This window comes from Budorcas taxicolor, chromosome 5, assembly GCF_023091745.1.
Source record: "Budorcas taxicolor isolate Tak-1 chromosome 5, Takin1.1, whole genome shotgun sequence".
Lineage (NCBI taxonomy): Eukaryota > Metazoa > Chordata > Mammalia > Artiodactyla > Bovidae > Budorcas > Budorcas taxicolor.
Genome location: NC_068914.1, coordinates 110454451 through 110471880, shown reverse-complemented (window position 1 = coordinate 110471880; position 17430 = coordinate 110454451). Strand labels below are relative to the sequence as shown.

Sequence of the window (17430 nt, the reverse complement as noted above, 5' to 3'; positions counted from 1 at the left end):
CCTTGACAGAACAGTTAAGAGTCTACCTGAGTCCTTCTGAAGGTATCTAGCCACCCATCCCCTTCCTGTGGTCAAATACGAGGTTGGATCTGAGGGTCAAGGTTGAAGGTCAGCAGACCCCAGCCATGTCAGTGCTGGTTTCTCTGCCGTTACAGGAGATCGGCCTTGCCTCCCTGGGTGCACCTGACGAGTACGTTGAGAAACTTGCAACAGTAAGTACCCTCTCTCCCTGGTGGATGGTGGGAATGTCTCGGGTCTTTGAAACTTTCCTGTTTTCCTGAAAGCCAGATCATCTGAAACAAGAAAAAATCTGAATGCCTTGCTTACATTTGCACGAGTGACATTTCACATTTTGACTTCTTAGTGGTTTGATTTTGAAATCAACTACATGCATATGTTTACATGTAACTTTAAATAGTATGTCTTGAAAGCACCAACAGGCTATAATGATGGTCATTGAGAACCCCCTTGAGTGGGTGGGAAGTAGTCTAGATTCACATCTTTGAAAAGGGAAATATTTACTTTCTACCTGACACTGGAGCCAGCATTGGATCTTTCCTTTCTCAGATCCAAGGTGGAAGTGGGAACTGGCTTCTCCCTTCTAACCAAACACTCTTTTCCCCAGGAGTGTGATGACTGTCATCCATAGACACCATGGATGAGCGACTCTGCACAGAAGGGGCTTTCCTTCCTGTAGACCCCTTTCCAACTTGAGTGATTCCCTCCCTAACCTCTAAGCCACATTTTTTAATAATGTGCTCAGCTTGGAAGACAAGAAATGAAACTTTATAATGGAACTAGGGACTTCAGATTAATGCACACATATCATTCAGTTCAGTTCAGTTCAGTTCATTTGCTCAGTTGTATCTGACTCTTTGGGACTCCATGGACTGCAGCACTCCAGGCTTCCCTGTCATCATGATATATCAGTTTAGAAGTTTGTGAATTTAATTTAAGAGAAGGTTGAAACCTCCCGGATCCTTTCTCACTGCCTAGCTGCTTTGAGACCCTGGGCAAGTAGCTTTTGCACCCTCACCTCTAAAAATGGATACAATTGTTTATATCATTTCCATCTCAACAGTACATCATGAGGATCTTGAGGATCAAAAGGGTTAAATTTGTGTGGTTGTAAGTTTTTAAATTCCAGATGCTGTGGTGATACAAAAAGCAACTTTCAAGGAAACTGCAGAACTTGATAGAATTTCTCATTCGTAAGAAAAAAATAATCACATAAGTTACCTGCTGTAATTGTGATACAAGTATTCATTACCAACCTAGCTTCTCAAAAATAATCTTACTATTGATATACTGATCTGGGAATAGTCTTGGGCCCTTTGCTCTGCCCTTGAGACACTGTGTCACTGTATGTGTGTAACTTGACCTCTCTGGGCTAAAGACATCTCATCTGTATGTGAGGAGCTCAGACTGACTCAGCTCTGACAGCCTTCCCAGGTTTCACATTCTCTAGTGCAATAAATAGACTTACCTAGAAACCCTGGGCTGGAAGAAGCACAAGCTGGAATCAAGATTGCTGGGAGAAATATCAATAACCTCAGATATGGAAATGACACCACCCTTATGGCAGAAAGTGAAGAGGAACTAAAAAGCCTCTTGATGAAAGTGAAGGAGGAGAGTGAAGAAGTTGGCTTAAAGTTCAACATTCAGAAAATGAAGATCATGGCATCTGGCCCCACCACTTCATGGGAAATAGATGGGGAAACAGTGGAAACAGTGTCAGACTTTATTTTGGGGGGCTCCAAAATCACTGCAGATGGTGACTGCAGCCATGAAATTAAAAGACGGTTTAAGACTCCTTGGAAGGAAAGTTATGACCAACCTAGATAGCATATTCAAAAGCAGAGACATTACTTTGCCAACAAAGGTCTGTCTAGTCAAGGCTATGGTTTTTCCAGTGGTCATGTGTGGATGTGAGATTTGGTCTGTGAAGAAAGCTGACCGCCGAAGAATTGATGCTTTTGAACTGTGGTGTTGGAGAAGACTCTTGAGAGTCCCTTGGACTGCAAGGAGATCCAACCAGTCCATCCTAAAGGAGATCAGTCCTGGGTGTTCATTGGAAGGACTGATGCTGAGGCTGAAACTCCAATATGTTGGCCACCTCATGCAAACAGTTGACTTACTGGAAAAGACCCTGATGCTGGGAGGGATTGGGGGCAGGAGAAGAAGAGGACGACAGGATGAGATGGCTGGATGGCATCACCGACTCGATGGACATGAGTTTGGGTGAACTCCAGGAGTTGGTGATGGACAGGAATGCCTGGTGTGATGCAGTTCATGGGGTTGCAAAGAGTCGGACACAACTGAGTGACTGAACTGAACTGAGAAACCCTGGGCCTTGGCTTTCTCTTGGCCCTATTCAGTAGGAAAGAAAGTGAAAGTCACTCAGTCGTGTCTGACTCTGCGATCCCATGGACTATACAGTCCATAGAATTCTCCAGGCCAGAATACAGGAGTGGGTAGCCTTTCTCTTCTCAAGGGAATCTTCCCAACAGGGATCAAACCTAGGTCTCCCACATTGCAGCTGGATTCATTACCAGCTGAGCCACAAGGGAAACCTGAGAATCCTGGAGTGGGTAGCCCATCCCTTCTCCAGCGGATGTTCCTGACCCAGGAATCAATTCTAGGACCTTATTTCCCAAGCCATCTATCTGGGGCATGTTGCACTGGGAGCTACTGAAAGAAAAAGCCTTGGTTATTTGGGAGGCTGAGTTCAGTGACTGACAGGGTTTTAACACAGATTGTTGGATGGTGGGGATATTGAATAATAACCTTAGGCCAAATAAGGAAGCAGATAACTCAATAAAATACAGTGATGAAGTTTATTGTGGGTAACTTATACACAGGAAAGGGCGGGTAGATAGCAGCCAGAGGCTTTGGCAACCACACTCTATGCCACGAAAAGGGTATGGGGGGTTAAAGGGGCCAACACTACTAAGATCCAGTGCAGCCGAATTAAAATTTATTAGTTAATTAATTAAAGGGGCCAAAGCTAAGGATAGAATCTGATTACTAAGGGAGAAGCAGGTTCACACTGTCAGGAGTTAGGGGTTTTTTCCTCCCCCTGGAAGGAAGGTTTCATGACCATTATTTCTTGTGAGGCATTACCCATCTGCCTCAGCAAAAGTTTTTATATGTCAGACAAAGTTTTTATATCAGATAAGAAGGGTAAAAGTTGATGAGGAACTTATCTGGTGCACTCCTTGTGAGTAGACTAAAGTTCAACCATGCAGAAAAGGATGGGGTTAGGACTTCAGGCTTAGATGGAGCTGACAAAATGGAGTTGGTGTGGTTCAGCCACACAGATGACAGGATACTCCCTCTCTGATTCTATCATGACCCAATTCCCTACCTCCTGCTGAGCCTGGTGGGATTGTCTGGTAACTCCAGCCAACCTGGGGGAGCAACTCCCTCTAGCTGATGCCATAGAGAAGAAAGCGGAAGGGGTGGAGGAGTTCCTGTCATAGAGAGTAGTTTGTTGGGGGTATCCTTTGGGGGCTTCCTTAATACTCTCCCACAACTTCCCATCATATCTTGCATTCAGTTCAGTTCAGTTCAATCACTCAGTCGTGTCCGACTCTTTGTGACCCCATGGACGGCAGCACACCAGGTTCCCTGTCATCACCAACTCCTGGAGGCTGCTCAAACTCATGTCTATCGAGTCAGTGGTGCCATCCAGCCATCTCATCCTCTGTCATCCCCTTCTCCTCCTGCCTTCAATCTTTTCCAGCATCAGGGTCTTTTCCAAGGAGTCAGTTCTTCATATCAGGTGGCCAAAGTATTGGAGCTTCAGCTTCAGCGTCTTGCACTCAGCTGTCTTAATTCGACAGGTAACTGGGTAGGATAAGACAGCATACAAAACCATGACCCCAGGTCAGGCCGATTCAGAGAACAGACCTGCACAAACTCCCACCCGGGCACCTTGTCTCTGGCCCTGGGTCACCTGCTGTTTCCTTGCGTACACTTTCAACTTGACTTTCCATTTCAGATTTACTGGTTTACTGTGGAGTTTGGGCTCTGCAAGCAAGGAGACTCCATAAAGGCATATGGTGCTGGGCTCCTGTCATCCTTTGGTGAATTACAGGTATGAACCGAACAGAAACCATGGATGGATTTGAGAGTGTTAGGTACAGCAGACCATTCGTTTTCCCTTTGTGCTCTCGAAACGCTCTTATATCCACTTTGAAACTGAACCTCGGAGTTTCTCCTCATGTGATTGATTGACCTCTTAGCAGCTATGATTTGGTCATGACTGTGGGTTTTAGAGATTGAAATTGAACTGCAGATACACAGGTCTCCAGACCAGAGGGGCCTCCTGAATCTAGGGTTGAACTGTGCATTGGGACATAGGCAAATGCATGCTAGAAAATGTGGCTGCTCCCACACCATCTGTTGATCACCTTACCTGAAAATGTTTGGGGTAAAATATTCCTTTTGATCCTGATTGCTGTCTATGTGCAAAATAATTTAGTTCACCTGCATTGGGACTAGGGTATGGAAGGAATCAGGATAAGGTTGGGGGGGATGCGCAAATAGCCTAGGGGCTGCGGCAGGGACCAGCAGCCTTGACTTAACCATGACGACTTTCCGTTTGGGACACGCAGTACTGCCTATCAGGCAAGCCGAAGCTCCTTCCTCTGGAACTAGAGAAGACCGCTGTCCAGGAGTATACGATCACAGAGTTCCAGCCTCTGTATTATGTGGCTGAGAGTTTTAATGATGCCAAGGAGAAAGTGAGGTGAGATGGTAACCACGCTGGGCCAGCAGCCCTTGGGACCTCCTGACTCGACCTGGTGCCACCGGTCTGTGGGAGGTTGGGCAGGAGAATGGTTTCCAGTGCCTACAGCAGCAGTGTGCATCAGACAGTATTCTCTCCCCACCCTATCTCTTTCCACTCCCTGTTGAGAGAAGTGCCTTCCTTTGCAGGATCCCATTTCATAGCTTGCTAGCCGAACATGATGACCCCTGCAGACAGGCTACCACCTTTATCCTTGCTCAGTGCAGCCACCAGGTCCACCCCTGAACTCTCCTATGTTCAGAGCGGCCACAGAGGTACCCCCATCAAACAGCCCTAGGTGTCTTCTCACCCAAGGAAGTCCCTTGTTGCTTTAATCTCCCACATACTTGCATAACTCACCCCTCCCCTCTCTTCAGCCTTTACCCACATTTAACCTTTTCTGTGTGTCTTTCTCTAAGCAACTTACTTAAAATCACTACCCAGGCCTGTCCCCCCAGTACTCCTTACCTGCTCTGTGATTTACTTTTCTCCTTAGCACTTATTAATGTCTAAAATCTTGTATGATTTAAGGTCCATGAGGATAGGGAGTTTTGTCCTTTCTGCTCTTTCCCTCCACTTCAAGAACAGTGTCAGACACATAGCAAGCACTCAGTATTGCTATTGTTCAGTTGCTAAGTCATGTCAGGCTCTTTGCGACCCCACAGACTGCAGCACACCAGACTTGCTTGTCCTTCACTGTCTCCTGGAGTTTGCTCAAACTCATGTCTATTGGGTTGTGATGCCATCCAACCATCTCATCCTCTGAATCAGTGAGTAATTGGCAAATGTGCCAATCTCAGAGGCAATTCAGCACCAGGCTGGTGGAGTGGTACCAGGACTCTGAGACTCTCAGCCCTCCGAGAAGATTGCCCTGCCATCAGCCTGCTAGAGCCACACTGCTCCCAGCGGGAGATAGGCTAGGCAGAGGGTCTACTTAGACAGAGCAACCATGATACCATTTTTACCACTTCTTTTGTTATATCTTAGCAGTGATGCATAATAAATGTAAGTCTTACAGGCTTCTGGAATCCCATGAAGCTGGGCATGTCAGCTTTGAATACGCCAGGCTTAGGTAACCAACAGTAAAACGGTAGCCCACAAATGTACTTTCTTTGACCCCAAATGACTCCTTTTACTCTTTTCTCCAGGGCCCTTAGGTCCTTCCTGCCATTCTTTCCCATTTTTCTCCTAAATTTTCACCCTTACTGGGAACCTAGTCTTCCTGTAGCCCGAAAAGTTCCACTCTACCATTCCTGGGACTCCTTTAGGGTTACGGATTTTCATGAGTTCATGCATTATTCCACCAAGGTAATTATAGTTACGGGTAAGATGGCTCAGACAGTATAGAATCCACCTGCAATGAATAAGACATGGGTTCGAGCGCTGGGGTTGGGAAGATCCCCTGGAGAAGGGAATGGCTACCCACTCCAGTATTCTTGCCAGGAGAGTCCCATGGACCAAGGAGCCTGGTGGACTACATGCCATGGTGTCACAAAGAGTTCGACACATGAGAGCGACTAACACTTTCACTTTTTGAGATGCCTGGTAGCTATTTTGTACCAAACACTGTTCTCAGTGCTTTTCAGATATTAATTCATTTAGTCATTAAATAAGACCACAAATTGCGGATAGGGGTACAGAAACATTGAAGGGGTAAGTAACTCACTCAGAGTCATACAGCTCGTAAGTGGCTGGCCCAGGGTTTAGACTCAGGCAGTGGGACTCAGAGCTGGTACTCTTAACTGCTGAGTCGCACTGAGATTCCCATATGGACAGGCCGTTCAGGAAGTGATCAGCCCCATGCCAACAGGGAAGACCTTACCAGGACATGGGCCTCTCTTTGAAATCTCACCAGCTCTGCTAGTGTCCACTTCCCCTGGTGGACTCGGTGGTAAAGAACCTGCCTGCAATGCAGGAGACACGGGTCCATTCCCTGGGTCAGGAAGATCCCCTGGAGGAGGAAATGGCAACCCACTTCAGTATTCTTGCCTGGAAAATCCCATGGACAGAGGAGCCTGGTTGGCTATATATCCGTGGGGTGGCAGAGAGTCAGACATGATGGAGCACGCATTCACTTACTGCTAGTGTCTAGAGCCCAGAGAAGACACAAAAGCTCTCATCTGCTGAGAGCTGGCTCACAGAATGAAAGAGAATTCTAAAGAACACAGTTCAAAAAAGGAAGGGATCTGAGCATCTCTGGGATACCCTCAGAGCGTCCCGACTAAAAGAAACCGATGCCAACCATTTTCGATTTCGGTATTCAAGTCCTAGCAGAGACGGGGCTGAGTTTGTTCACACACCTGCTGAGGATGGCTGAGTGGGCCTCAGACTGAAGGCCCAACTCATATATCTCCAGTGGGGGAGGTCGATTCCCCAAATTAAAAACAAGGTGTGCCCGGGAATAAGAGGGAAGAGGGGAAGAGCAGGCAGAGCCACAGGCCTCTACTACTTGGTTCACATCACCAGCTGGACTGAGAAAGCTTTTTCCAAAGAAGAGATGAGGAAGCATACTTAACCACTTACTCTTCATGCATCTGCAGTCACTAATAAAAGGTTCCTCCCAAGCCCGGGAGTGATGCACCAGGGAGGCAGGGAAGTAAGGGGGCCAGGCCAGATTCAGAATACCTGTATCCTTTCCCTTCTTTATAATGTATTGCCAGCGTGGCCTTAGTAGTTATTTAGCTTCCTCAAGCCTCAGTTTCCTCATTGTAAAATGGGAACAGTAAAGTGGTACCTTCCTCTTAAGGTTTTTATAAAGACTAATTTAGTGATAATAGTTGTTAAGAGTATAAAACAGTTGAAACTTGCTATGGTTCTCAAACATAGGAGGCCCTCAATCCATGTTGAGTTTCATTCATAATGTTGTCTTCAACTTTGGAAACCATTTTTCTTTCTTTGCATTGATGGTCAAGCATCTCAGAGCTTTTTTTTCTTCTATAACATTCTTTGGCTAGATTTTATTTTCTCCTTTTATTTTATTTAATGATAAGAACTTGGCCTTATGTGCTTTTATTGTAAGCTACTTCTGACATTTTGGAGGCATGTGCATAAGTGTGTTTGTGTATACACAAACATACCTACTACATACAGAGGCTTCCCAAAGAGGACCTAAAACTCCATTTCACTTCTCAGCCCAGTACTAAAGCCCCTGGTGAGGTTTCAATGCTACTAATAACCAAGTGAATGCCACTGAAAAATCTTTTACAATTATTTTTCCCCAAATGGTAGCCTTCACTCAGACCTATGATTTTGGTTTCAGGAACTTTGCTGCCACAATCCCACGGCCCTTCTCAGTTCATTATGACCCATACACTCAACGGATTGAGGTCTTGGACAACACCCAGCAACTTAAGATTTTGGCTGACTCCATCAGTAGTAAGTAACATATACCCTTTGAGGCCATTCTCTCATAGGGGATTGTGTTTTCTTACCTTCGTCAGAGGAACAGTAAGAAATGTATTAAATATTTAAGAAAAGCATTTCCAGGGAAGCCACTGACTTATTGAGAGAGAAAAACTTAGCAATAAAAAGCCAGAATTGCCTTGAGTGTCCTTTCTGCTTTGACCTTCCTGGACCCCATGCCACCTCCTATGACCCACCACCTTTCCATGCTGGCTTGTTGCTGCCACGTTCCTCTTTCTCCTTTGCATTTTCACCCCTTTCCCTCTAAGTGTCCACTGGACCTTACTCTGCCTAGAATACCAGCTCCTAAGGATAGATTTTATCTATTTTATCAACCACAGAGTAGTTCATCCATTGGCCTTTTATTTTTTCTGGACAACAAGAATATTATAATAGCTGTTCTTAAAAAGTCATTGTGCTATTGTGTTCATCTCCCGATTCTTTCTCACCTTCAAATTCCCCTCGAGCAACATTGACCAGCTCTTAGTTCCCATGTTTTCCCCTGGCCTTTGCCCATACAGTTTTTGTTTAAAATACTCTCTTCACCACTCCCATTTAGGGACCCATCCCAGTTCATCTTTTAATCGTTCATACATGTCTCTTCTTAGGGTAAGCCTGGTTTGGGTGTCCCTCCTAGGTTTTGGCCTTCCCACAGTTCCTTCTCTCAGAGCACTTATCATAGGTTTTTTATTTTGTTTTTATTTTATAATTGTTTGCTTGTCTGTCTTCCCAACTAGACTTGAGCAGAGGGCCATGTCAGGTTTGCTGTCAAATCCCCAGCAGTTTTCCATATTCCTAAAAATCATATTAGGTACTCAAGAGCTATTGAATGAATGAACAAAACCACCAAAGGATCAAGCTTAAAGGGAGAAGTTCTAGTCCAAGGGGTGGGGAGTTTCTATCTGTAAAAATGTGCTAACAAAGGCCAGAAGGGCTGGTGGACTTGGCGTATCCCTCTCTACCCCTGTGATATTGCCTGAGACCATTGCTAATATGTAGAACTAGCCCATTATACTCATTCCTATCAGGTATGGCCTCCCTCCCATAATAAGCCATTTTGATAAAGTCCAAGGCTGATTCCCTCCCATAGATGCCACCTTGAACACTCAGCTGGAATAATTTGTTCACCGAAGAGGCCAGCCAAGGGCTCTGGAGGCTGGGGTGTGAGAGAGAAGGGTTAGGTCATAGCTGTTTTCTCTCTCTCTTTTTCATTTCCCCTGAGAAAGTGAAAGTAATTTCAAAGACTAATATTTATAAGAGGTTTCTAAAAATCACTGAATGACAGATTTAGGAACTGGAGGGTCCTTAGAGTTTTGTGACCTTATATAAGGCCCCATCATCTCTATACTGTCCTCAGGACCTAGGCAGGAATAAGGCTGGTCTGTCTCCAAGTCCCCTTCCACTTCTATGAAGAGTCTGTGTCGTTGTGGCCCCATGGCCTGTGAGAACCTGCATGAATGAAAGTGACTCCATCATACCTTAGTCTGGTGGTCTGGAAATCTAGGCTGAGTCATCTGCTTAGATCATGCCTTCTCAAACCTCGTACGTCTCAAAATCACTGGGAGAGCTAGTTAGAAATGGATAGTCCTGAGTGTTACTCCCAGACTAAATTCCCTGAATGTGTGATATGAGTCAGGGATTTGTATTTGTAATGAAGCCCCAGTGAATTCTGACATGGAGTGAGGATGGGGGGCTATGTGAACCCTACTTTTAGCTTCTGTGGCTTAGCCCCTTGCGAGCATCTGTGGATGGTCATGTGAAAAGCAAACAGAAAAGCTAGTCATTTCCCTGGGGAGAAAACCATTAACTCCTTCCCTGAGAAATAGACTATGGAAAGAGGAAGCTTAATTACATTAATAGCTCTTTAACTTCCTGCAACTTGGAATCATCTGTAATGGCTCAGATTGTATCCCCCTAACTAAGCTGTCAGCTCTTTGAAGGTTGGGGTAGTACCTAGTGTATCCACACACCCCACTGATTCCCTAGCCTTTTACACACTGCAGAAACTTGAAGGGTGTTTGTTCACAGTATGAGTGGCTCCTTTGTTTTTCTTTGTAGGTGAAGTTGAAATCCTTTGCAGTGCCCTCCAGAAATTAAAGTGAAGTTACGGACAGAACCTAAACTGAGAATCTCTCAATGGAAACCCATCTACTTCTTTTATTTCATCTTAAAAAGTGTAAAAAACAAGCCTTAATTCAAAATGACAGCCTTAAATCCTTTCGAGAGCAAGATGGCGGGTCAACAAATAAAACATGAAATGATAGCATATTAATAATACCCCAAAGCATAATGGTAGATCTTTGGGGGTCATCTATGATTTAGAGATGATAATCTCATACTCTGAATTGAATTAAAATTCAATAACCTGTCACATTTCATCAAAGTTAATGAAAATTTGGGACCTGTTTTATTCAAACTTCCTAAATAGTTTCATTATTTGCTGTAGAGAATTCCTAAAGGGATATATATCCCTCACTGTGAAACACAAGCCTATCAGAATTGAATTTCTGGATTTAATATAAATTTTAACCTACAAAAGTCATTTTCTGTTTCAGGGAACGATGATTTTACTTATTGCTTTGTTATTTTGCCTATGTAGATTTTCTTTAATTCAGAAGCCTATTAAAATCAATACAAATATTAAAGTTTATAATGTAATATCAAAATATTTCTGTATGTTTTATTAAACAGTGATACCATTCAACCATCTCATCCTCTGCCCTGCCTTCTTCTCCTTCCCTCACTTTTTCCCAGTGTTAGGATCTTTACCCAAATAAAATATCTGGGGATGGGACACAGAGACCTGTGTTTTCAAGCACTCCAGTTTATTCTCTTATGCCCAGCAAATCTACTGGGTACCTCAAGTTTGAGAAGCCCTGATTTCTGGTGGTCAGTTCTGCCACTTGCTAATGATGTCACCTTGCATAAGTCACTTCTCCTCTTTGGACCTTGGTTTTACTCTGACAATGAGGAGTTAAACTGGATGAATCAAGATCCCTTTCAGCCTTGAAATATAATTCAAATGCTAACATGTATGTTTAAACAGCTGTCACTAATCTACTAATGGGTGTAATAATACCCGCCCAAGTATGCCAGATGGGTGGAAAGAACAATTTGGTCTGAATGTGTCTGAGGTTTCATTGCTTTGAAAGGGGAATTTTCTTTTCTCTATTTCCTCATGCCATTGAAGAACTCATTGACAAGGTCTGATTCTAAAACTGGAAGTGTATTTTTCTGGTGTTCATCTAGGGTTCAAATACCCTGCAAAGGAACTATTTTGAAAACTATATTTTTGTTCTGCTGAGTTGCTAAGTTGTGTCCAACTCTTTGCAACCCCAAGGACTGCAGCCCACCAGGTTACTCTGTTCATGGGATTTTCCAGGCAAGAATACTGGAGTGGGTTCTCCAAACTGTTTCTTTACTTCACATTAAATGTAAGTTAGAACATTTCTTGATTTTGGTACTGAACTATCATAAAGTATTTTATACTGGATATTTTATTTTATAGTGATTTTTAGTTCTACTGAAGATAATTTAGTGTTTTCTAAGTGAAAGCTTAGGCAGGAAGAAATTATGTACTAGATAGAAGCTAGTCTCTGAAATTTTCATGTGTTACTCAGTACTTAGCTTATTTCATCTGACTATAAAAGGTACAGCAATTGGATTCAGTATATTTCTATGTGTTAGTATTATTATTTGTTCAGTACACAGTAAACAGTTTTTAAGGAAACAATAGTCATGTTTTACTGACAGCTAATCTTGGTATGTCCAAACAAAAGAAATATATGGAAGAATATTAAAACTGTGTAGTATTAGTGTTCAGTAAGTTTCTGAAAGGAGGAAACTAAATTTTAATTCTAAATTTCTGAGTTATATCATTTAGTTGTGCTTCAGAGAATCTACCACTAAAATATCATCTTCCTGAAGTCAAGAACCTTTATTATCTTTTTCACCCCTGGAAAGCCTTGGCATGTTATACATGGTAGATGCTCAATCTTCTTTAACCTTTAAAACTTTTTCTGAGTTTAATCACAAAGAGTGTCACTACAAGACACTACAAGACAAAGATTGTCTCTCATAAATAAACTATTTTGCAAGAAAAATTTGAGAACAACTAAACTTGTGATTTCCCCTTTTAAAATCTATTGAAAAATATTATTCTAAGCTATGACTTTTTAAAAGAAAAATATTATCTCCTGTTTAAGGTAGGTTATGGCTAGGTAGTTTGTATCTTACACTGCTTCAACAACTGACATTTAGAATTGCTTGTTGTTGCTTAGTTGCTAAATCACGTCCCAACTCTTTTGCAACCCCCTGGACTGTAGCCTGCCAGGCTCCTTTGTCCATGAGATTTCCCAGGCAAGAATACCAGAGTGTTTTGCCATTTCCTTCTCCAGGGGATCTTCCCCACCCAGCGACTAAACCTGTGTCTCCTGCTTAGCAGATGGATTCTTTACTGTCTGCACCACCAGGGAAGACCTTCGAAGTGCTTAATAAATGTCAATTAATAAAGGGGACAAAAATGCATTGGTGAAACTTCAGAGTTATCCACAGTGGGGCTGAAATGGTCAGAAAGCAATACGTGACTTGTCTAAAGATTGCAAAAAATCACATGAGACAACATAAGAAAGCTTAGTAAAATACGGACTTTTCAAAATAAGAAGGAAAAAATGTGATCAAAGCTTTCACTTCTCAATGAAGTCTGCACACACACACACACACACACACACACACACACATGATCACTGCCTTTTAATAGCTTTCCCATTCAGTTTCAAAAACTATAAGCCATAGTATATTTGATACATGTTAGAAATGAAACTAGTCTTTTCTGTGCCTTGAAATTTTACCTCATTTATACTCTTAACTTTGCTAGCTTCAAGGCACAGTTTACCTTTTCACCTGTAGTAAGCACAATTATTTTAAAAGAATAAGTTCAGAATGAGAAGCAATTGCAGAGAAAATTGATTCTAGCTCTCCAGGGTCTATACAACTCATCTATAACATTATTTATCATTGTTCAGGGTTGCTCTTTAACAATATTTGTTTTGTATGTCTCTTGCACACTGTTTCTTTTGTGACAACAATCTCTGAATAATAGAACACCTATGAAAAATAAAGAGACAAAATGTACCTCACTGAGAGATGGACCCAAAAGGAGATGATACTGCAAGAAGAATAATCCCTGCTTGTTTACATGTCTGTATAAATGGGTAAAACGTGAATGGTGATTCACGTGAACTGCAGTGTGTATTTTTTCTCAGATCATTCTTAGGAGGGAGGTGATGCCCCAAAGTCAGTTTCTTTCATTGAGGTTATTAAAATTAGTACATGCTTTGGATGTCTATAGTTTATTCTTCCCAGAAGCAAATTAAAGACTATTTATTAAAGAAGAAATAAACAGGTCTTCTCTGAGGCTTCTTTATTTCTACAGGTTTTTTAAAAATGTCAGCTGCATCCTGTCTCTTTCTGCAATCACCTTTCAAATGGAGAGAGTGTTGGCAAAAGGCTTACTGTCATTGTTCCTTGTGAGTTGTCAGGGGAGAGTGGAGTTTAGACTTAGAAAGAAATGATAAGGAATGTATATTCCTTTGTTTTCAGTTTTTCCCTTATGGCTCTCTTTTCAAAAATGTGGCCCTTGGGTTTCTTTGAAAAGAATCTCATCCTATCATACACACACACACACACCTTCCTTTGACCTCTAGAGACTTGACAAAAGATGAGTTGGGGGCTGAGTTAAGGTCTCTACAGATAAAGGCACATAAGACATATTTGGGGGTGAGGGGAACATGTTTTAAAGCATTTCTTTGAGAGCCTCCAGCTATTGACACCACCCAGAAGGAGAGAATCAGCTTGGAACAACAGCAGTACTTGCAAAGGGTAACTGTTGGCCTAGTAAGGCTTTCAATTGTCTCTAGCATCCAAATACTCCTCCCGCCCACCAGCATTAAAGCCATGGAGCCTGCTAAGTTCCATTTCTTTGGCCTAACAAAAAATCAAATTTCCAAATGAGAAATGAGGAAGCTGAACCTTTCCCAAACTTCCCATCCTCAGAATATACTTGGGAAAGGGAGGGAGGCAAGAGGCTCCTGTAAGAGTGTCATTTGGGGGAGAAAATAATTTCGCAGTGCACAGGGGAGTCTGGGATTACAAAACAGCTGATTGCAGAACAGTGATTTTATGAACATGAAGTGCCAGATAATAGAAAATGTGCCTGAGGTTGGAATGGAGGGATGCATGCTAAGTCACTCAGTTATCTCTGACTTTGCAATCCTATGGACTGTAGCCCACCAGGCTCCTCTGTCCCTGGAATTTTCCAGGCAAGAATACTGGAGCGGGTTGCCATTTCCTCCTCCAGGGGATCTTCCTGACCCAGGGATTGAACTCGAGTCTCTTATGTCTTCTGCATTGGCAGGCAGGTTCTTTACCACTAGCGCCACCTGGGAAAAGGTGTAAGTGAAGGGAAAGGGCCCTACTTATCTAAGCCTCCTGAAGCTGAGTGTCTCAGCACCGCGGACAGCACCCACTCCCAGCACGGGGAATCACTGGCCTGGAAGAGGATGGAAAACCTGATGCCTATCACTTCACTGAGCAAAAGTAAGCAGAAGGGGGAAAAAAGTAGAGGAGTAAGTACACAGATGAAGCGGCCAACTGTCTTGCTCACTATAGGCTGAATAAATTTTGACTGGGTAAAAGCAAGGCAGGATGGACCAGTGGGTCATGGTCCCCTTGATGACAATGCTTTATACAGGTGAAAGTTAGGTATTTTTGTTAACGGTACACACCCACATTTGAGATTGGAAGACATAGCATCTTTCAGTAGCACTGCTCTGGTGACCCCGATTCAAATGCCAGTTTTCCCATCAGGTTGAACCTACTTTAACAGACTCTTAATCTCCCTGAGTTACAGTTTCCTCCTCTGTAAAATGGGGAAGAGGTATGCTCACCTTATAAGATTGCCACATAAATCACATAAAATATTATGTGTGTATAAGCCCCTCTCAATCATTTTTAGTAACATTCCAACAATTCTAAATATTTATTTATTGCTATTGTTCAGTCTCTAAGTCGACTTTTTGTGACCCCATGGACTGCAGCACTCCAGGCTCCCCTCTCCTTCACTGTCTCCTGGAGTTTGCTCAGATTCACATCCATTCAGTCAATGATGCTAGCTAATCATCTCATCCTCTGCCACCCCTTTCTCTGTTTGCCCTCAATTTCCCCCAGAATATTAAGCTGACATAAAGCACAAATGAACTCCCATGAAGTTTGGTTATTATTATTATTATTGTGGTTGTTTGGTCAAATAACAAGATCCCAACTGACCCATTTTTTCCAAAGAGATGGATAATTGTGGAAGTGCCCTACATAAAGACTATTTGGTTTACACTTGAGAAAGGAGTTTGACTAAATCAGAATATAAACCTTTCAACACAGTCCAAATCTATGTACACATATACATAAAAGTTGTGAGCTATAAAATAATGAAATGTACATCAACTCGAAGCTAAGGCTCTATCTTGTAAAAGATAACTTTGGAGATCAAAATGGAAGTTTCGCATTTGAAGTTCAAAGCAATAGACTTTCACTCCTTCAGTCCCATTTCTGCAATTCCCACATCATTGCCTGTTTCCTTTTTCCTTCTGGAGCTATGGCATTACCAGCACTGTTTAAAACCATAACCTCCAAAAGCCAGCATTCACTCTTCTACTAATGACACTTCCTTCTGCTAGGAATATCATGTTGTGCTCATTCTACAAGATCGTTAACATAAACAAAATTGAATTGAAATCATCATTCTCTAGATATGTTGTTTTACTGAGGAACCAACACAAGAGAACTTAGCTTCACTCTGCTGCCCAGTTTTAGGGTCACCTTGGGCAGGCTTTTTATCTTTCCAGGGGCAGGAATTAGAGATCATTTTATAAAAAATAAAAGTAGCTGGTACTATGAACAAGACATTTCTCCCTCTGAACATTTTGCTCCAAAGTCAACCCAAGGAACAGCCAATGTAGAAGACCAGATGGAAATAACAATTCTTGCAGAATAGAATGAGTCCCTCAAAAATGTGGATGTTATAAGAAGGTATCATTATAAAAGGATTATAGAATAAATGCCTCCAAAATTTGTCATCAGCTATATACTTTGATAGAGGGGAGAGAGATCCAACCAGTATACCAGTATACAAAGCTTAAAAACAGAAAATTTATTGCACTTCCTTGGTTTAATTCAACAAATATTTATTTGGCTGTCTACTTCCTGCTCAGCCCTGGACCAAGCTCATTAAAATGATTACTGGGAGGGCAGTTCGGGAGTGCCTGCCTCCGTGGGCCCTCCACTGGAGTGTTGGTTTAGCTGGTATGTTTCCACCTCTGTACCACCACATTTCCTGACCTCCTTTTCTCTTCCCTCTCAGGAGCTCACTGAACTGAACGATATCACTTTCCATGCTTCAGTCCTAGCTCAGACTCTGTTCAGATGGAACCAAAACACAGGCTCCACTTTTACTTTTTTAATTGGAGTATAATTGCTTTACAATGTTGCATTAGTTTCTGCTGTATAGCAACACGAATCAGCTGTATGTATACATATATCCCCTCCCTCTTGAGCTTCCCCTCCCACCCCTCTAGGTCATCACAGAGCATCTAACTGAACTCTCATTGCTACATAGCAGCTTCCCACTAGCTATCTATTTTATACTTCGTAGTGTATATATGTCATTTTAAGGGGTTCAAACCTCACTGACCCAAAGATCCAGTTTTTATTTTACAAAATTAAAGCTTCATCCCCTGGATTTACAGGCCAGGGCAGTGAATTTTAAGCCAATCCCAAATTCTTTCCACCCTGAAACTTTCAGGACCAGTTTCAGGGGCTTGGGGATTCTGAGTAAAGCAGGAAAGGGCCATGCGGCTTTTCTGCCTGAACTGGGAATGGTGCTGGAGGAGGAATCGGGGGAGGCAGGCTAAGAGGGTGGGAGGCATCAACATCTTTCTAATTCACAAGGGGAGATAGTACTAGCAGGAAGTGGAAAGACTTTCAGGTTCACCCTGACAATTGACACATGATTGGGAAGGTGCGGAAATGCGGCACTGACACTCAGACTTTAATTAGCCGGCCTGCAAGTAGGTTGATTAAAACCAATTCCAGTACCATAGCTCCGTTTTGCTGCTTTACCCGTTTTACTGTAATATGGCGGGGGTGGGGTGGGGGGTGGGGTTGGGGGGGTGGGGGGGCGG

General features: G+C 42.8%; 1 protein-coding gene across 1 annotated transcript in view; it reads left to right on the top strand.

Moving 5' to 3' along the window:
* The window catches only part of PAH (phenylalanine hydroxylase), an 83992-nt gene extending 73696 nt beyond the window's left edge, over positions 1-10296 (top strand). The window contains exons 9-13 of the mRNA XM_052640996.1: positions 156-212; positions 4004-4099; positions 4620-4753; positions 8052-8167; positions 10253-10296. Coding sequence (XP_052496956.1) covers positions 156-212; positions 4004-4099; positions 4620-4753; positions 8052-8167; positions 10253-10296 — 447 coding nt within the window. The remainder of the gene's footprint in view (positions 1-155; positions 213-4003; positions 4100-4619; positions 4754-8051; positions 8168-10252) is intronic.
* The last annotated feature ends 7134 nt before the right edge of the window (positions 10297-17430 follow it).